The sequence below is a fragment of the Pangasianodon hypophthalmus genome, chromosome 25, assembly GCF_027358585.1.
Source record: "Pangasianodon hypophthalmus isolate fPanHyp1 chromosome 25, fPanHyp1.pri, whole genome shotgun sequence".
Classification (NCBI taxonomy): Eukaryota; Metazoa; Chordata; class Actinopteri; order Siluriformes; family Pangasiidae; genus Pangasianodon; species Pangasianodon hypophthalmus.
The window spans coordinates 5,719,072-5,740,466 of NC_069734.1; the positions used below are offsets into that span (position 1 = coordinate 5,719,072).

The window sequence follows — 21,395 nt, forward strand, 5'->3', positions numbered from 1 at the left end:
CATTTCATAGATTACTCAGTTACTGATTAGTTATAAAGGTTAGAAGGTTTTATATTAAAATAATCTAATCTAAAGCCTATATTTACTCTTCTGATCTCTCCTTTAACAATGACACTTCAGTAAAGTTTATTAGTTTATTAACCACGATTATCAGCAGAGAGCATAGTACATGTAGCATGTCCTGTATTATTGTTCTTTAAAAAAAAAAAAAAAACACGTTGCTGAGAATTGGCTATGCATCCATCCATTTTCTGTACCGCTTATTCTACACAGGGTCGCAGGGAGCCTGGAGTCTAACTCAACCCATGGCAGGGCACAACTGCACACACAATGTGAAATGCCAAACAGGCTACAACGCATGTCTTTGGACTGGGGGAGGAAGCTGGAGTACCCGGCGGAAACCCCCGAAGCATGGGGAGCACGTGCAAACTCCACACTCATAGGGCAATGGTGGAATTGGTGCGAGGCAAACATGCTAACCACTAAGCCAGCGTGCCCCCTCAAAGCTTGTGGCAAAGCAGCTAGCACTGCTACCTCACGGCTCCAGGGTCTCCAGTTCGATCCTGAGCACGGGTTACTATCTGTGTGGAGGTGTGCATGTTCTCCCCTTGTCCATTTGGGTTTTTTCCTGGTTCTCCAGTTTCCTCCCACCTCTCAAAACCATGCAGTCAGTAGACTGATTATGTGAAATTAGCATAGTGTGAATGTGTGCATGTATGGTGCTCTGCAATGGACAAGGCCTCGCTTCAGGATGAATTCCCACCTTGAGCCTTGTGCTCTCAAATAAGCTTCAGATCCACCGTGACCTTGACCAGGATAAAACAGTTACTGAGGACAAATGAATAAATAAATAAGAATGATAAGAAAATGTTGTGTTTAACAAACTGCATCCGAACAAGCTGTTCATATGTAATTCTCTGCTCTTATTTTAACATAGTGACCCTAACTGCCTGATTCACCATTACAGCTACTGGCAGAGGGAACTGAACTTCAGTACCCATGAGCACCTTGCGCGAGCACGGCGTGTGCGTGTGCGTGTGCGTGCGAGGGTGCGTGTGCGTGTGCGCGCGCGCTCGCGCCCCTGTGTTGCATGCCGACTTTGCTGACGTCACCGCTGGAACTGCCCTGTCACGCGCTGTTAGTAAAAGTTGGGATAGAGTGAGACACGGAGCGAGAGAAAGAGAGAGAGAGAGAGAGAGAGAAAGAGAAAGAGAGATTACAGTGTGCAGTGTGTTGATAAACAGCGGATGAAAATATTCGGCTCATTGCAAAGTTGTTGAGAGGATCAGCTGAACTCTGCATGAATACTCACTCTTAGAGAAAGAGAGAAAGAGAGAGAGAGAGAGAGAGAAAGAGAGAGAGAGAGAGAGAACACGAGCGCGCGCGCTTTAGAAAAACTTGACACTCGGGGTGGTGCAGGATTCAGAAAGTTGAGCTGCTTTATTGTTTGCTGTAGTAAACGCTGTGACAGTGAGGAGGGAGCCGCTGGTTTATTGTTGACGTCAGTAAATGTTGTGACAGTGAGGAGGGAGCCGGTGGCGCGGATAGACAGGACACAAGCCGAGCTGTCAAAGCCGATGAGTAGTGCAGACTGCAGCGGGAATGAGGAGCTGGACTTCAGGCTGATCTTCGGTGAGGACGGCCAGCAGCCGCCGCCAGGCCCCGCAGGTCAGTACTGCACTTTCTCCCTGCACTTTCACACCTCCTCTCATCTCCTTTCTTCTCTTTTCTTTTAGTTTGTAGTGGTGTAGCTTTCCCTTTCTCCTCAAAACACTGCTCTCACCCCTGAACCGGCATGCTCCCCTGCCCTCAGCTCTGCCGGGTTTTTGTGTCTGCACAACTGAAGTGTTTGTAAGTTAATGGAGTGTGTGCGCGCGCGCGCGTGTGCGTGTGTGTGTGTGTGTGTGTGTGTGTGTTAATCCATAAACCACACACTAACATACGACTATGTCATTTTTACTGGTTTGACATTTTGACACACTGTTTATTGTGCTAGTGTGTGTGGGGTGTGTGTAGAGTGTGTGTGTAGAGTGTGTGTCGGAGATACTGGCTAAAAAGTTAGCAAACTGCAACATGTCTGGGCTGTTTTTAAAAGTTATCCTGCTAGCCATCAAACTGAAAATTAAAGCTACAAGTTAAGTGACAGGAGAGCTGTTTCAGCTGGCACATGAAACACACACACACACACACACACACACACACAAAGTAGTAAATTATTCCTGTTCAGCTAGTTTGCCAGTTCATTTGGTGACAGATGTGATTCTGCACGTCACTGGGTTTAATTGTTTGATTGTTTGTTTATTATACACACTCTCTTTTTGTAAATATTTATACACACTCTCTTTTTGTAAATATTATGAGCAGTAATTACTCAGCCTCTAAATATTCTCTAAATAATCTGATTATTGGTGTGAGAATGATGCAGTGATACCTTTCTTCTTCCTCTGATTTATTTATTCGTCTATTTATTTATTCATACAGTGAAGTTTTACTTATAATAATTTATAATAATGTATTAATAATTGATTAGTTGATCAGCTGTAGTTGATTTCATCTAACAGCACACACCAACGTGGTTTATTCCTCTTACACCACAGCAATCTGTGAATTTTTTATTAAAGAACAACATCCTTTTTTTTTTATCCATTTACAGTTACAATTAATGTTGTGGAATGTCTGGGAAACAAGTTATCATTTACGTTCCAGGCGTTATAAACCATCAGCAGCTTCTCTTCTTTTATTAAGACAAAATCTGTTGTTATTATTTATATCTTATTTTAATTTTGCAAAATGTATTTATTCATTTATTCATTTATCACTTAGAATTTGTTCTAAGTGATATTACTATGATATGTACTTTTTAAGTAATATCTATTTAAAATTTACTATAATGAGGATGTTTCAGAGGAAATTAATTTTACATTGCTGCAATCATTCATTCATTCATTCAAAATATCACAGAAGAAAAAAATTTTTTTACAAAGTGTAATGAAAACCTGGATATTATTTATTATCTACTTTCTCAGTTATTAAGAATGAAATTGTTTAGATATAGTGTAATGTAATAATGTGATTTTATTTTTAATAATGTAAAGAGTTTGAAAAAAAAAATAGTTGCAAAACAAGAATATTATAGATGAACGTTGTTGTATTTGGATGGCGTATTAGGGAAATATTCATTTATTTAGCATGTTTTAAGGATCAGCCCAGCACTGAAAAGTTATAAAGCGTAAAGGAAGTTGTGCAGGGCGTTTCCCTCGTGCCAGCGTTTAATTGCGTGTGACATTAAATCACTCAATCATATGTCATATGCAAATCTAACTAAATTAACAAGATACAACGTTACATAAGTTTACAGTACACCTCGAGGCTAGTGCATATTTCTCCAAATGTTACACTTATCAATAGGGTTATAATAACAGCTGTGAGCAGAATTCATGGCAGAGAAACATGTTTTTGTTTTGACTCCTGCATGTGAGTGTGTGTGTGTGTGCGTGCGTGCGTGCCTAGGCTGTGACATTTATAAGCTGACCAGTTTAATTCAAATTTGTGTGCTGTTTTTTTTTTTTTTTTTAATTGTGAAGACAGAAAACAAATGTGTGTTTGGAAAATGATACACAAGTCAGTCTGATATCTGTCAGTCTGCTCAAGTGTGTCGAGAAGGAAACAGATTTGTACAAAGTCAGCCCGCCATGCTTTGGGTGTGTGTGTGGGTGGACATGTATGAATGTGTTTTGTATTTTTATTGTACAAGCGAAGCCTGAGTGCAAACGCCCCATCTTGTATGCAAAGCAGCGTTTATAGAGCCAGCGTGCTGCAGCATGGCGCAGGCTATTAGCTGGTGATTGGGCTTGTTTGTGTGTAGCTGCTAAAAAGTTTGGCATTAGGTCTAAAGTTATTTAGATGGTAAGAGCGGGATAATTAAACTACAAAACTTAACTGTCACCTCTGAAGTCATCACATTACTCGCTGACGGTGTGAATAATACACCGCAGAAAACCACCACGTGTAATATTTGCCTGTAAAAAAAAAACATTAATTCTACATGAATTAATTCTGGTTTATTTGATGGACAAGAAAATTTTGATACTCTGATTCATTATGAAGTTTAAAAAAAAAAAAAAAAAGGTCACATTTTTAATTTTCCCTCAATCACCTCTACATACTTTCCACCCAAGATAAATTTTTTTTTAAGAGCCTTGACTTATGTGTTTTTGTCTTAAATCTGTGGAAACTTGTGTTTTTGTCTTAAGTCTGTTGAAATTAAACCCTGGGAAGTCTTTTACTCAGTTCACACCTTCCTAATTTAATCCATAATAATAATAATAATAATAATAATAATAATAATAATAATAATAAAGCAGAGAAGGTTTTGGTTTGAAGTGGATTTGGGCTGACTGATGGAAACTGAAGCATCTGCTGTGCACATCTGATCTCTCTACACACTGCGTCTCTGGCCCTTGTGGAGATTCTGTACAGATGAACACACACGTTAGTGTTGCGCTGAATGACATGACATGAGAGTGTTGAATGAGCCAGCGCTCAGGCCTGGGAAGTGTGTCGCATCCTTGTTGAAGCAGATTCCGCACTGGCTTTAGCCTGTATTTTTCCTACAACGTGAAAACGCACCATGTTTATGTCATACGTGTGAAGTGGCTAAGATATGTCTGGCATTTGCCTCGTATAGTGGATAATTACATGCTGCTGGTTTCATACCGCCTGTGGTTAAGGTTGGAATTTATTTATTGCAAAGGAGATTAAGCACTTCTGTCTATCAACCACTGTGGAGGTGTTGAAAGTTTAACGTCAACGTATACCAGACAAAACAAACGCACAAAATCTATTTGCCATGAAAGATATGCTGCAAGACATTCATACACACTCATAGTGAGAATCAGATAGACGCTGCGTCAGCTTTTTGTGTAATTAAACATAAGTAGTCGTTGCAACAGGTCAAGTAAAAGCATTGCTCGTAATTAGAAGTGTCATTATTTATTAATTTTTTTTGCAATTAATATTTTCGTGATATTTTCTAATAAAGTTACAGGATATTGCTATTGCAGGTTATACGCTATATATATCTCACTGCTGTGAGTGCGATGAACCCTAAGTAGCATGCCTAAATTGTAACAACACCAAAAGTGTAGAATCATATGTGGTTTGGGACGTAGCCTAAGTATTTGCAACTCATGAGTGTTAGCTCAGCGTTACAGAAGTGTTATTAGAATACGACTTTTATTATTGTGCAAATCAATGTTAGTGTGACAGTTAGCTAGACGATGGCTCGTCTTTTAGCTACTGTCTGCGGTTAGCTCTCTCTGTGAGTGCCTGATCCAGCTGCAGTGCCAATGCATCGCCGATACTGCAGCGTAACCATGCTCGCTTTGCTCTATCATAAGCAGTGCGTAATCATGTAACATGATGCTGCGTTCGAGGCAAAGTTACAACTTGTATTTCGTCCCCTCAACCTGAAATTTCAACTTGTCAACTTGGGGTAGTCTCCTAAGCTACGAATTCTTTTCCCGTTTATGGAGTGACATAAATTCAACATGGCCATGCAAAGTACCACTTTTCTAATTTTAAATGAGTTTATAGCAGTATAAATGAGTTTATAGCAGTATAAATGAGTTTATAGCAGCTTTAAATCAGTTAATATAGACACAGTGCTTAGACACACTGACCATACTAAATGCCGTTTTGAGAATGTAATAATCAACATTAGATTTATCACAAATGTTAGCCAGCTAGCTTGTTGCTAAGGCTACTTGCTATTGTGTGCTGTTGTTGCTGTGCTGCAATTTCAGTCTATAATGTTGCATGAATGTTTGAAGTTCACTATAGTTGAACAGAGCCAATAGCCACTCAGGCCTGTAACTGTAAACATGAGGTTAAAGTAGCTTTTTATGAGCTTTATGTGCTCTAACAAAGCAAACAAAAGACACTCTTCTGTGGAGGTGCCCACGTGTTTTTTTTTTTTTTTCCTCACGTCTCATGTTGAACATCCTAAAGTGGGAAATTATGTTATTACAGCTCGCAAATTACCACTTACAAGGCACCACAAATGCAGCATAAGCTCTGGTTGAAGGGAAAAATGTTGCACAGCACGCTGCTTGCACAATACTAACACCTGAAAGTAGAGGCTTTCCCTGAGGCTAAGTTAGATGCAGCTAGCTTGCTAACTGTAGCTAGTTTGATAAAATATAATGGAGTGAACAAAACTATAACCCCTTGCCGTTGCCAATTTTTTTTTTACTTGATTTGTGTTCACTGTATATTTTGTTAGCTAATCTGTGTATTTTGTTCTCCAGCCTGTTAAAATGTTTGGCATGAACTGGATAGTGTTAGCATGCTAACCAAACTCACAGCAGAGGATTAAAAAAACAGATCATGTGAGCAAAGGGGTCGAATCACTCGCTCTCACCCGATATAACCGTGTTTGAAATACAAAGATACAGGGATGTCACAACCAGCTATCTTTAGTTCGCTAGCGCAGCAACTTCAGAACTGGGCAACGATACAAACTCCACAGTGAGGACAAGTCAGCTAGCAGCTATCATTCACTAGCTTCCCACAGAGTTAGAGAACAATTAAATGAAGCTAAAACTCCTTCAGTCCTCAAAACTCTTTCTCTCTCTCACTCCTGTCTGTGTACACTCTCACTCTTTCTCTCTCTTGGCCGTCCACTGTGTAGTCAGACTTCTTTCGTGCCTAAAGTTGGTAGGTGATGATGTGTTTTTTAATATACAGTACATTTAATACACAGTACTACAGAAACTTTATTTAACAAAAAACAGAAAGAAACTGTTGGTATGTTAATAGTTATCACAATAAGGATATCATGTTGTCATATCACCCAGCTCTTATTTCAGATTTTTTTTTTTTTTTTAACAAATAAATGATGTGTCTGCAGTCAATGTGGATATTTTTATGATGATATTTGCAATAAACCCTGATTTAGCCCTGGTTTGTCACGGCAAACATTTAGGAATTATATGTAAAATGCTTGTGTATAACAAAAATACAAGTGACGTCAATGTACACGTGTTGTTCCCTGAACTGCCTGCCATTGCAGCTTGTAAAAAAATAAAATAGTTCCTCTGTGACTTTGCTTCTGTATAAGGAGGAATTGACCATTTTACGTAGCAATTATGTGATCTCAATCATGACCAAGTTACAGATAGAACCTTGCTTCTTGGCTTTCTTACATTTCTGACTTGACTGGTGTAAAAGATAAATTAGCAGAGCAAAACTGTTGGTGTGTGTGGTTTTGTGTTTGATTACATAAGTTTCCCACCTTACAGTAAGAAATAATCTACCTGGAGAAATCGGTCTTTTGGTGTTATAACAATAGTGTGGCCTTGAGTTCGGCAGCTTGTCTTTCACGTGTGGAGGTGGCATTAGAAGGGGCACTGTGAACTTTTAGATATGGTGTTTGTTGTGTGTGTGTGTGTGTGTGTATGTGTGTGTGTATCTGGCTGTGTGCCCAGGCATGCCATGTGGTCCTCAGATGGCAGTGGAATGTAAGGGGAGGGACAGACGAACCACCGTTTCTCTCCCACTGAGACAGGAACAGGAAAGGTAGCCTATCTTTCGGTAATTTCCTCCGTCTCCAGACTCTCTCTCTCGCCCTCTCAGAGACTCTCTCTCTCTCACCCTCGTCACCTCCCGCGGCACTTGTCTGGCAGTTCAGTTTCTGTCATTACATCGTTGCGCCGTGCTTTAGCCCCTTTCCTTTCAGGATGTGAGAATTTGATTTAGCAAGTCAAACTACCAAGAAGTTACGCAGTTACACAGCTTTTGCGCTTAACCGAGTGTGATGCATGCATAATATAGCTCAATGATTACCATAACGAATGGTTGCTTTTACAAAGATTCGTCTTTTCTCACGCTCTTACTTATCAAAGCTTTATAAGTCACTCATTACCTCAAAACGTGGCTACTGGTAGGTTTTCACACATGTCTCAGATTGTAACGAGTCATAGTTTAACAGCAGGCAGGACGCAGAGAGGTGCAGAGAGACGAATGTAGAAGTCGTGTGAGGAGTAAATGGGGGCGCGCCGGTGAACACTGAGATTGTTTGGAGCGCTCGTGTCTGGCTTGCTGTCTCAGTCGTGGGAAAGACTGAAATTACATCGCTCTCAAGGCCGGTTATTTTCAGCCACGGCTGAAAGCAACAGAGGGCACACACTCGACTCCTTTAGCTCCTCTGAAGCAGGACTCCCCTGTGAGCCGGCCGTGCCCGCAGAGCTGAGCGAGAATGCTGTGTGCCACGTCCCCAGGTGAGTTTGCGAGTGTGTCTGCATGGAAAAGTGAGAAGCGGGTCATCTCAGTCAGCTTCACAAGGAGACGTTGGACAAAAATCATGCCTCGTTTAACTCAAAACTTTAACGGTCTCTCAGAGAGTTGTTTCTTTTTGTATATTAATAAGCCATCATGTTTATTGTGTGGGTATGTATGTCATAATAATCATGTGCTGTGTGTTCAAGAGACAACAGCATCATTAGACAACGGCCTCACAGACAATGAAGCCTGCTCCTCAGCTGTTAGTGACTCAGGCATTGTTTAGGCAGCGATAAACAGAGACAGGCACATGCTGACTCACTAAAGACCCCGACTCAGCTCAGTTAATATTCAACCCAAATGTGTGAACCAGCATCTTGATACACTGTACATGGAGAATATATGGAGGGAACACGATAGGCTGCTCAGTCCCAGAAACTCAGTGAACCTTATAGTTTGTTTCATATGTGTGTGCGTGTCTGTGTGTGTGTGTGTGTGTGTGTGCATATTCGTATCTGTGTTCGTGTCTGTGTTTACGACATCAGATGTACTAGATTAGGCAGATTAAAGACTCACCAATATGACAAGTCCATTAATAAACTTTAGCACTCAAGATGACAGTGTAATTAGAACAAGGCCTTGACAGCGTTATCCTAGTCACATGGTGTTCTTTTTGTAATTTTGCGTACCCCTGATTTTGTCTCTCCCTACCTCAGGGACAGTGTGTGTAAAGATGGAATGAGAATTTATGCACCAATGGCTTGAACATGGCGAGTGTGAGCGGGAGTCGTTTGTTTCCCAGGGCGAGGCACGAGCAGATATGTGTGGCATTTGTCTAGTTTAAATTTAGTGTAACTGAAGCCTGTGCAGGCTGCTCTGCATCAGCTTGCCTGTACCGTTACCAGCATTGAACTCTCGCATTTAAAACTCGGCGAGCTGGAGTGCAGGAACATGTGAGGACAGACACAGAAACCTCTCCGGATTAGTCATACAGTAACAGTTTGTGATGTTTGTGTTGTCTAAACCATAGAAGGAAGTAATTAATCTGATATTATATTTAGGACTGGCTGATATAAATGGGCTAACAGGATTTAATTAGAGATAAAAATTTCATTTTTGGTATCCATATCTGATTAATTGTTGTTGACAAATGTCTTAAGGAGGATTATTTAGGATTTTTATGGAATGAAGCATGACAGCAGCACAAATAGTCGTGAGAATGGTAAGAAGAAGCGACACTGGGTCTGATTTCTTTCTAGCCCAGACTGTAGATTCAGTGACAGCCAGGCAGCAGAACTGTAAGTTTAATGTTTTTTAGTTTGAATGAAAGGGTTACAGCTTTCTGTTTGCCATGTTTGGTATTCTGAGGAAACGAGGCATGAACCCAGTAGCGCATTAAAGGCTTGAAAAGATAGAAATCATGAATGCAGCTGCCTGTCTCTCTTTAAGTGCGTGTGTGTGTGTGTGTGTGTGTATACCACGTAATTTTTTTTTATACCATCGACCTTGAGACCTTGTGATATAATTCATTGCTCAACAATAAAAGTTTCGTTTTCGAGTTCGATTTAGATCTAATATCACATCCGTCAATAGTATTATATACATCAATATAAGTGGGAGGTTTATGAAAATACGCACACTTCAAGTGTCAAGCAGGAATTTTTTCAATCATAGATTGAAATTTTTTCAAAGATGACCTTTTTTGCTTTTTTCAAATAAGCTCTTTCATGAGTCATAATTTTTATTGTTGAGTCTTATTGTCTTAAATTGTCTCTTTATTATGTTATGCTAAAAATTTGCTTTCCTGTAAATCATATTTTCAAAATCTTTCATTAAAAGATTTATATTAAAGTGTGAACAGTGCTGTCCAACATCATGCTCAGATATTGATTTAATTTCCTTGTTCTGATACACACATGGCTAAAATTATGTTTTTATGATGATTTATTACACATTGATCAAAAGTAATTTAATGTTGAAACCTCCCTCCACCTCAAAAATCTCCTTTTATCATCGCGAACAATTCACCCAGACTGATTGTGTTGCCGTGTTAATGTTAATGTTAATACGATTTTCTCAGACATGAACATATAACGACCAGTAAAATGTTTGCATATTTGGCCTGCATACGACCCCAAATCTAAAAAAAAAAAATCCCCCACCTAAAATCCCCCACCTGCACAGTTAAGTGATTCAGTGATTAGCTCACCGTGCTGAATTGGTTAAAACTCATTTGTAGCCTTAATTATAATTTTTAATTGCTTGTTGTGTAATTTATGCACGTTTCTCTCCTGCAGTGTAGTGATGTAAAATAGAAAGGTCCTGCTCCTACCATAGGGAACATATTACTCACATTGAGCAAAGAGACAGCTGTTCATTTCAGAACCGTGTGTTTGAAAGTGGTGCATTGTATCAAAATGGAAATACTTAAAATATAGTACTGGACATTAATTTGTTATTATTACTCACAAATAAAAAGCAGGAAGAGGTGGAAGACACTACAGACCACTGCACATGGGTTTAGAGTTTGTTGTCTCTACTTCAGATGTATTTAAAGCAATTTTAGAGCAAACATGTTTACAGTACTATCATTTGTGTCTTAATATATTTTTTTGACATTAGATTTTTTTAGATTAGATTTTGGTTTGGCTATGTACTGATGGTGGACTAAAAGTGGTGCAGATTTTTGTGCCAAAGAAAAGGAAATTATATTCCTGAATTAGTCCTTCTTTCAACCTTTCTATCGACAGTCTTGACATCATGAGAACACTTCAAGCCACGTACAAAACCCAGATCTGTAAAATGAATAAGGGCATAAAATTTCAGTTGTTAAATTAAAAATGGTGTCTTAATCAGTATGCCTGATCCCACTCGGCGCTGGGTCACCACCTCGTTTCCTTCCCTTTCTCACTGTCCCCAAGTCTTACAAAATGTACCTTCTGAACCGTTGTGTAATTACCAATGTGTAACTCATAGCCACATGTTGGAGGGAGGGATGATTGGCATGTGTGAGTGGTCCCTTCTTATACGCCCATGACTTTTTTTTTATCTGAGTCACACTGAAGGTAGTACATAATTTAAAGGTAGACATATATAAGAGGGATTTTCCCTTAGTGATGATCATAATGTGTGTGTGAGTGTGAGTGAGTGTGTAGGTCTTTCTATATACACTTTATAAGTAACTCACTTATTTTTTTAGTAAAACTAATTAACATTATTTTTATAAATATTCACTCACCGGCCACTTTAATAAGAGCATCTATACCCCTGCACTTTCACGAAATTATCTAATCAGCCAATAATGTGGCAGCAGCACAATCCGTAAAATCCTGCAGATACAGGTCAAGAGCTTCAGGTGACATTTTTCTGAGCTTCAACTGTCCACTTTCACTGAGCCTGTGTCCATTGTAGCCTCAGATTCCTGTTCTTGGCTGTCAAGAGTGGAATCTGATGGGGACTTCTACTGTTGTAGCCCATCAGCCTTGAGGTTGGATGGTTTTGTGCATTCTGAGATGCTTTTCTCCTCATCACGGTTGTAAAGAGTGGTTATTGGAGTTACCGTAGCCTTCCTGTCAACTCCAAACAATCTGGCCAGTCTCCTCTGTCTGACTCCTCTGTCTTATCGATAGGACATTTCCAGCTGCTGAAGTGCCACGCACCGGATGTTTTTGTTTTTTGCACCATTTTGTGTAAACTCTAAAGGCTGTTGCTTGTGAAAATCCCAGGAGATAAACAGTTTTGAAATACTTATAGCTGCAACAACCATGCTATGGTCAAAGTCACTGAGATCACACTTTTTCCCCCTTGCTGATGTTTGATGTGAACATTACTGTATGATTTTATATATTGTGCTGCTGCTACATGATTGGCTGATTGAATAACTGCATGAATTTCTCAAAATAACTAAAACCGTACACATTCATCAGCCCTATTCAACAGCCCTATCTGCCATGCTCGCTTCCTTCATATGAACATTTCTCAGAGATGCTTTGTGTGGGACGTTCCTGCACGTTAGCTCTTGCCGAGTTTTGATGTTTTTAATGTTATTGTCTGAAGCATGACCTTGCATTCAAGTTTATAAAGCCAGAATATTGTGTCACTTTGTAGAAGAATCTTTTTATAATGATGTTGGTGTACTTCACAGGCCACAACTAATATGATCTTCACCATTATGTACATATTTCTATGCACCATGTTTAATGAGTGCGACAATGAAACTAACTTTTGTGACGACAGTTTTCTTCAGAGCAGTTTGTGTTTTTAGGCTGTAACAGATGTATTTTTGTTGAAGCCCAATTTTCACAATATCCTCCTCCGACATGTGATAAAAAATGACGGTCTGTGGTTGGCCTTTAGCTTTAGTAGAGTAGCTTCTTCCTGTGATATTAGGCGGTTCTTGGCCATGTTGAGTAACAAAATGTAATAACAGCTTTTGAGACTAACAAATACTGTAACTGCTTTATTGTACATCATAAAAACACTACAGCATATCTCCATTGATCTCCCTAGGAAATAAATTTATCTGTGACAGACACGGTTCAGGGTGGCTGGAGCTGAAGCGCTGGCTCTTTCTGCCAGCTGAGCTTTGTTGATCCTGTAACGTTATCATAGTGTGGGACGCCTTAATCAGAGAGCTTTATTTAGAAGGCAAACATACATTGGTGTTGGCTTAGACCGCCGTCGGGCAGCACAGCAGACGTCCGTCGCTTGTCAGTGATGTAACCGACCTCAGGTCGGGGAAATAGGCTGCATTTTAGATCCAGTGATTGTTAAAAGGTTTAGAGCTTTAGCTGGTGTATAGTGGATTTTATCACAAAGAGGAAATAGATTTGGGAATTATAATCTAGACTAATTCAAACCAAAGTAAAGCGAATGACCTTTGATTAAGGTACACTGAGTTTCTCACTGTTTATATCTCTCTCACTTAGTAAATTTTTCATACACACACGCACACAGGCTGTAGTTGGGAGCTGTTGTGTGGACAGGCCTGCAGGTGTGTGTGTGTGTGTGTGTGTGTGTGTGTGTGTGTGTGTGGGTGTGTGTGTGTGTGTGCTAGTCCGAGGCCTGCTCCAGGGACTGTATGTTTAAAAGTAAAGGCACTCTGCCAGCAGTTCTTAGAAACAGGAGCGGAATAAAAGCTTTTTCGCCAAGCTACTGCATGCTCAGTGATGACGCATTTCTCCTGTTGTGTTTCTTTTTTTTTTCATCAAAACCTTCTAAATGTAGGTTACATTTTTTTTGTACGTTGAAGTGAACGAGAGAAGACTGTTGGACTGTTTTGGTGCAAAAAGAGAAGGCTGCTGTTAATGAGACAGCGCTGCTTCACAACGGGAACCCTGGCTTAGGTTACACCTGTCCCCACAGAACAAAAGTGTGCGCGCACACACACACACACACACACACACACACTCGCAGAAGCCAGGATGTTGTGTAAGTATTGTAGTTCAGGAATTGACCTTGAGAGGAAGTTAGGTTTGCACTTCACAGCCTGAACACTGTGTGTGCGTGTGCGTATTTGACCACATGTACACAAATATTTTTGAGTTTTTTTTTTCAACTTGTTAATTGTTGTTGTTGTTGTTGTTCCTCTTTCGGCTGCTCCCGTTAGGGGTCTCCATGGCAGATCATTGGTCCGCGTATTTGATTTGGCAAGGTTTTTACGCCGGATGCCCTTCCTGACGCAACCCTCCCCAATTTTAACCGGGCTTGGGACCAGCACTGAGAGCACACAGTTGCATGCTGGGAAACTAGTCCTCCAGGGACCCTTTTCCAAATTGTTAATTAATTTTTTAAACTTATATTTTTTGAAACATTTCTGATAAGTGAAATACTGTAAGAGGAAATATTGAAATTGTGTGCGTGTGTGTGTGTGTTCATCTGTATTTGTTTACTGTGATGCACTGTTCCTTTGATAGTGTGTATTCCTGTGCTATCTGCTTTATCCACTAATGAGCATCCCTGGGTGACGTCACATGCACATGCACACACACAGGTGCAGACTAGATCCAGAGAGGGAACAACGTCCTGCATTTACCCCACCAGGCACACCAACCCTTGGCTGCGTCATATCTCAGAGCAGCCTGTGCGTGGTGTGGTGAGCTGCAGCGATTTCCTGCCGTTATTAGCTTAGGAACAGCAAAGCCGCTTAGGACTCCTTATTTAACCAGATCACGGTAATGAACAACTGCTCTAAGTAGGGACACCTCAACACATTCCTCAAATCACTTGTCCTCCTAGTCATACTCACTGTAAAATAGGTTAAGAGGCATAAAAATGGTAACTGTGTTGTTATTGGTGCACTGTTTCGCATGAAGCCACACCCTTTTTAGTATTACATGCGGCAAAATAAAATGAACACATAATTGAATTTAAGTTTTTTCTTGCCAGCTGACTTCTATTTGGTTTTTATTTACTTTTATGTATAAGAACTTGTTCAGGAGCTTAGATCTAAGTTTCAACTAGAATTTGTTCTCAATATTTATTACTGAACCCTTTCAATCAATATGACAGCAAAAGTGAGATTACACGTCACTTGATGATGTCATCAGCGTGGTTTTCCTTTCCCCCCACCCTCAGATTGGTTTCTATGTAAATCATGATCTGATCTATAAGTTTGTGACATTTCAGTCATAACCCCTATGACAAACTTAAATACACTTATACATACCTTGAGTTATATACACTCAAGGTTATTGCACTCTTCATCGAGCCGAAGTCTTTAGTCAGGAGAGGAGGCTTACATATGTGCAGCAGTAGCCTATCCACACTCAAGTCTTCTGAGTAAGACATAGTCACTGGCTTTCAAAAAGATCACCACTTATATCTTTAAAGGTTATTTAGGAGTTTTTTTTTTTTTTTTTGAAGAACAAAGAATAAATGTGAATAAACTTTGCCCCCAGCCTCAGAGGAAAAATCTCTGGTCTGTCAGTGGCAGTGGCAGTCATACAGCCTCTACCTTCTTTTTTGGCCATGCTTAGTGGTGAAATGTATTAAATTCTCTATCGAATGCTAAAGGTTTGGCTTGCAACCCTATACTTTCTTTGGTGTGGCTTCTAATTGCTCACTGTGGCCTTCATTTGGTTAATGTGGCCTCATATTACTTATTGTAACCTTTTAGTGCTTTTTCACCAGAAGGTCCGGCACGGCTCAGCTCAGCAAATTACACTTTGCCCCTTTTTCCACTGCCACGCGTGCCCAGGTACTGTTTGAGATTCGCCAAGACATAGAGTGGAGCTGAAAACAGTGCAAACATCATTGTCACAGAATGACAAAGTGACTCAAGTCACTTCTCTACTACCACAAAAATCTTCATTAATAGTAACTACACTATATGGCCCAAGGTTTGTGGACACCTGACTAATCACACCTATATGTGCTTATTGAATCTCCGATTATAAATTTAGTCCCCCTTTCCTGTTATAATAACCTCCACTCTTCTGGGAAGGCTTTTCACTAGATTTTGGAGTATGGCTTTGGGGATTTCTGCCCTTTCAGCCACAAGAGCATTAGTGAGATCAGGCACTGATGTCGGGTGAGGAGGCCTGGCGCTCAGTCAGCATTCCAGTTCATCCCAAAGGTGTTCAGTGGTGTTGAGGTCAGGGCACTGTGCAGTCCATTCTAGTTCTTCCATACCAACTTTGGCAAACCATGTCTTCATAGATCTTGCTTTCTGCACAGGGACATTGTGATGCTGGAACAGGTTTTGACCTCTTGGTTCCAGTGAAGGGAATTCTTAATGCTACAGCATACAGTGACATTCTAGACAATTGTGTGCTTCGAATTTGTGGAAACAGTTTGGGACAGACCCACATATGGGCATGATGGTCTGGTGTTCACATACTTTTGGCCATATAGTGTATCTACCAGGTTCTACCAAGTTCTAACAAGTAATTATTCTGGGAGATTTAAAAGGCACCATTACAATTTTATCACAATCAACCCCTGATTTCTCAGTGTAGCCATGCTTACTTCAGTGTGGCCACGGTTTCCTTACTGTGGTCCCTGATTTTTCACCGTGGCCCCTGATTTTGTAGTATTGTTTCCCTTGGTGTGGCCCTCGCCTGCTTATTGTAACCTTGGTTTTCTTCATGGCCCCTGTTACCTTCCTTTATGTGGTCCTTGAGTTTTCACTGTGGCTCCTGATTGTATTGTTTTGGTTCCCTTGGTGTGAATGTTGCCTGCTAATTGCAGTCTTTGCTTCGTCAGTGTGGCCACTGATATGTCGGTCTCCCCCCACTGTTTTTCCTCCACATCTCCAGGGACAGGTGGTCATATCCTGGCCTTAACAGGGTGCTTTCCCACTTGGCTTCAAGACGATGCTGTAAGCAGATATCAGGTAGCTTTCCCTGACCTCACTGCATTCAAGTGTTTATGTGTTTATATGCGAGTGTGTTTGGGCAGGGTGTTGGGGGTGAGGCTGGGAGAAGTGTTACAGGGTAGAGCTTGAAATTTCAAACATGACCTGACTATAGCACAAGAACATTCTGTTGGAGTTTTGAATCCTAACCCTCTCTGATAGAACCATCACCAACAGGAGACAGCATCTGTTACCATCACCAGATCATCTTCATGATTATTAAATAACATTGTTGGTGTGATGGCACTTGCGGTAGTATTTTAAAGGTAAATTATTTCAAGACTTACTTACACCATCATAAGAAGCCTAGCTAGCACATGACTGCTAATTAGTAGGCTGCAATAGAATAATGTCACTATCACGTAGCTAGTGGACCTCTGAGTTTGAAACTGTGGTCAAAGTGTGGGTCAAAGAAAGTGACATAAAATAAAAGTCTTGGTCAAAGATCAAGAAGTGTCTTTTACAAGGCATCTGCAATTAGCTCAGAATTTTATAGTTTAGCATTTAAAGTTCAGTCATGTTTTATAGAAACAGGAGGTTATAAAAACTGAAGTATCACTAAAGGCCTTGGTGTCGAGGTGGTGTTTGATCAGTAACATAATGTAATTAAATTTTTTCCTTTCTTTTGTTACAAGCTTGAGTCTGATTAAACAGTATTCATTAAATGGTATTGTCTGTCTTTGAAGCAAACATTGCTCATTTCAGTCCTCAGTCAACCAGTCTGTCTCTTTGACTGGTCCGTTCTCGTATCTGTCCATCATTTCATTCATCTGCTTATTTGTGTTAACAAAAAGGCAAACAGTGGTGGCTCAGTGAATTGGTGCTAAATGAAGAAATGAAGTGTGAATGTGTGGAGAAGAAGGCCAGCATTGTTTGTGCTGAGTAAACTTGGAGCTGGGATGAAAGATTTGTTGTTCTTTGGGAGGCAGAACCGCAATACAATGTTTGCCATCTTCACTGAACTCCTAAGCGAATGTGAACGTTATTGGAACAGATCCCAGAGTGATGGAGAGAAAGAAGCTGAGAGAGAGAGAGAGAGAGAGAGAGACTTTCTGTAGTTTGTGGTTCATATATTAGCTCATTGTTTATTTACTATTTTTATGGGTTAATGCATCAGAGATACAGAAAATAACCGCTTTGTCTTATTAAAGACATACATGAATGAATCATTTAATGTACAACACAACCCCATAAAAAGCACTTTAAATGGATTTTTTTGGCTGCGTTTTTCCAACAAAATTCAAACCACATTTGTATCTGATTTCAAATCCATTTAAATATGGCTCAGTTTGAAAAGTTAAATTGGATTTTATGTTGTTTTTTTTTTTTTTTTCCCACTCCACATTACTCAGTCTACACTCCGGCATCATTACTATAATAAACAAGGTGGATATGAGAGCCACTATGACTGAAGTCCAAACAACAAATCAGATATGGTCAATGGTAATGTGCAGAATGGACCATATCTATAAATCTGATCTATTTATAAATAAATCAGATCTATCTCAATCAGATCTATCTGTAAGTAAGTCAGATATACAGTATATGTAATTAAGTCAGGTCTGTCTATAAATAAATCAGATGTGTCTGTAAATACATCAGATCTATCTATAAAGATATGCAGGTCTAGCCTATCTATAAAAACTCATCTATCTGTAAATAAATCAGATCTATCTAAATCAGATCTATCTGTAAATAAAAATGATCCTGTCTGTAAATAAATCAGATCTGTCTTTATATTCAGGGCTATCTATAAGTAAATCAGATATATCTGTAAATAAATCAGATCTGTCTGTAAAGACATCAGACCATGTGTAAATCAATCAGATAATCTATAAATAAATCACATATATCTGTAAATAAGTCACATCTGTCTGTCAGGTCTATATGTAAATAAATCAGCTCCAGCTATCTGTCAGATCTATTAATAAATCGGATTTGACCTGCCATGTGAACAGTACTTTGGAGACCTTTCCAATGCACTGAGTGTTCTTCCTGGGTCAAAGTGCACAGTCATGTGTGACTTTCTGGCCTGGTGTCCCTCCTGTCCACTAAGCTCTGTTGTCACGGATACGGATGTCTTGTGACATGCGGGTCATGTGGGGCTGCTATAAATAAATCCATTACAAGAGAGCGGGAGAGAGAGAGCGAGACACTGTTCCATATTTATCAGACTTCTCAGAGTATGAGTGCTGGTCAAAAGGATTGTCATGTATTCCCTGCTTTTGTGTGTTTAAATAGACAATGTCACTATTTCATTACTTGCGTGCTTGTGATTTTTGAAAGTGACAGAGAGTGTCTTGGCTGGGACCAAATGTCCCCACAAGGGTAGGAATATCTGACAGTTTTGATCTTATGGAATCTTATGATCTTATGATCCTTGACAAAAGAAAACTTTTTGTTTTTTTGGCCGAAACAGCCAAAAGGCTACTGAGGGTAAGGTTGGGGTTAGATTTAGGTGTAGGCGTAGCATTAATTAGCTGCATACATAAGTATGTCAGTGAAGGGTCCTCACAAGGATGGTAAGACAAACGTGTGTGTGTGTGTGTGTGTGTGTGTGTGTGTGCGCGCCGCAGTGCTCTTTAACTGATGTTATTAATAGAGCCGGTTACCATGTAGTGGTGACAGACTGAATCATGTGCCTTCGTCTGAATGTATTTCCCAACTTGATGGGCGGGGAGGAGTGTGTGTGTGTGTGTGTGTGTGTGTGTGTGTGTGTGTGCAGTATTTGAGTAAGTGGGTGTGCTTCCTGGTTTTAGGCATGCTGACATTCCACCTCTAAATATGAACTTATGTGGAGCATTTTGCCTCCAATGATTTTCTATTTTCCTTTGCTGTTCGCACTCTTCTTCTCTGACTTTATCACGTTGTCCAGAAGGACGTTCTCTCTCCTGCTGGAGTAGAGAGATGAGCATTGTTTGTACACTGCATGTACCTTCTTTGTTGACCCGGGGCGAGAGTTGTGGTCTGGACGGATTCCCTGGTGGCTTGTTTGTAGACAGCCGAACTCTTCTCCGAACAAGGACAATGTAAAAGCACTCCAATAAAGGAGAGAGAGAGGGAGAAAGAGAGGGGGGGATCTACTTGGTTGTTTGCTTTAATCTGTCTTATCAGTCTCCTGGGACTCCGGCCTTGAAAGATAGGGACATACGGCATATTAGCCACGCTCACACCACAGGGAATGACAACTTGATTTGCTGCCTGGATCAGCAGCGAATATCCTAAAACAAAAAGCACATCATTCTCCATGTATGGAGAGACCATTTCTGACATGCAGCACTATTATTGCTGAAACCTGAATAGTGGGTAAAAATAGCTATTACATAAATACCTATTCTATATCCTGTCTACCTGTGGAATGAACTTCTTGAGCAATGTTTTGATCAGCTTTCTTATCCTCTGCTGACATGTCGTTGTCAGCAGGATAGGCAGTGATATCTGTCAGCAACATCATACTTTAGTAACACAGGAGAGCCACCAGTTCTAGATCATTTGTATCATGACTCTAACCAAACTGGTTTAATAAATCAGGTCACAGTAGTTCATTCACTGCTTTCAGTCTTTCCCCGCCTAATGATTTGTGTGTGTAATACAATTGCGTCAAAACCATTTTATGCATTGATGCTTTAATGATCTTGAGTCCATCCCACTAGCTTCAGGCCATCAGTATCAGGATGTGTGATCTTTTCACTAGCCCTTATTTTTGTTCTCAACAATACATTAACATAATCTGTAATGAACTATTTGAATTTGTAAAGAACTAATTTAGTGCACCTACAGACAAGCGTTGTTTAGTCATCACTACTGACACTGTGCAGGGATGATATCTGTCTGTCTCATTCATTCATCTTCATCAACCATTTAATCCTGGTCAGGGGCGAGGTGTATACGGAGCCTATCCTGGAAACACTGGGTGCGAGGCATACACGCATACCCAGAGGTAATTTGAAGTCATTTTCCAGTCCACTTACTGGCCTGTTTTTGGGAGGTGGGCGGAAATTGGAGAGTCCTCATGGAGAACACGTGAAACCACGCACAGACAGTAACCAAGCTCAGGATCGAACCCAGGACCATGGAGTTGTGAGGTGGCATCACTACATGCTGCACCACTATGCTACTTATTGTGCTTGTATATCACTTAAAGCATAACCAAAATGTTTTTAAAATAACACTCACCAGATCAGGACCTTATCCAGCTAATTTACATTAAATTTAAACTTTGCACTGTTCTGTAATCTTAATTTTTGTGGTATGAGTTGTCAATCTTATACAGTTACTCACCCTCATTATCCTAAACACAGTCTCTTTTACTGAAAGAAAATTACTGACTATTCACATGTCCTCTTCCCCAAATGGGAGTGGCGAATCCATAGACTGTTTGCTACCTGCAGACTAATAGACCATCTGTATTTCAATGATCAATGATCAAATCAATGATGAATAATTACTGTCACCATTTTCATGTATTACCATTCTTGCAGTGTGCATGGAAAGGATTATTCATGTACTGTATAGCTGCCCTTTATCTTATGTGGCGATCATTCTTTTATAAACTTTAAAATAAGACCAGAGCGTCCCCACTGCTTCTTTCTGGAAAGTTGATATTGCACTATGCTGCATATTGGACATGATAAGCTGCACAAATAAGATGTTTAACAGTGAGTAAGAATGTAATTAGTTTGTAATTATGTGATGTGATTGTTTTGTAATTGTATAAATAAGTTTGAATGATTATAAAAATTATTTTTAGAGCATTAAT

General features: G+C 40.0%; 1 protein-coding gene across 3 annotated transcripts in view; it reads left to right on the forward strand.

Annotated features, from left to right (window-relative positions):
* The first annotated feature begins 1,143 nt into the window (after positions 1 to 1,143).
* Positions 1,144 to 21,395, forward strand: part of nfatc3a (nuclear factor of activated T cells 3a) — a 77,964-nt gene continuing 57,712 nt past the window's right edge. Inside the window, exon 1 of one of the 3 annotated variants that reach the window (XM_026937643.3) lies at positions 1,144 to 1,668. In XM_026937643.3, the coding sequence (XP_026793444.1) occupies positions 1,578 to 1,668 (91 nt within the window). In that variant the 5' untranslated portion in view covers positions 1,144 to 1,577. The other 2 variants (XM_026937644.3, XM_053229596.1) reach the window with 2 other exon arrangements.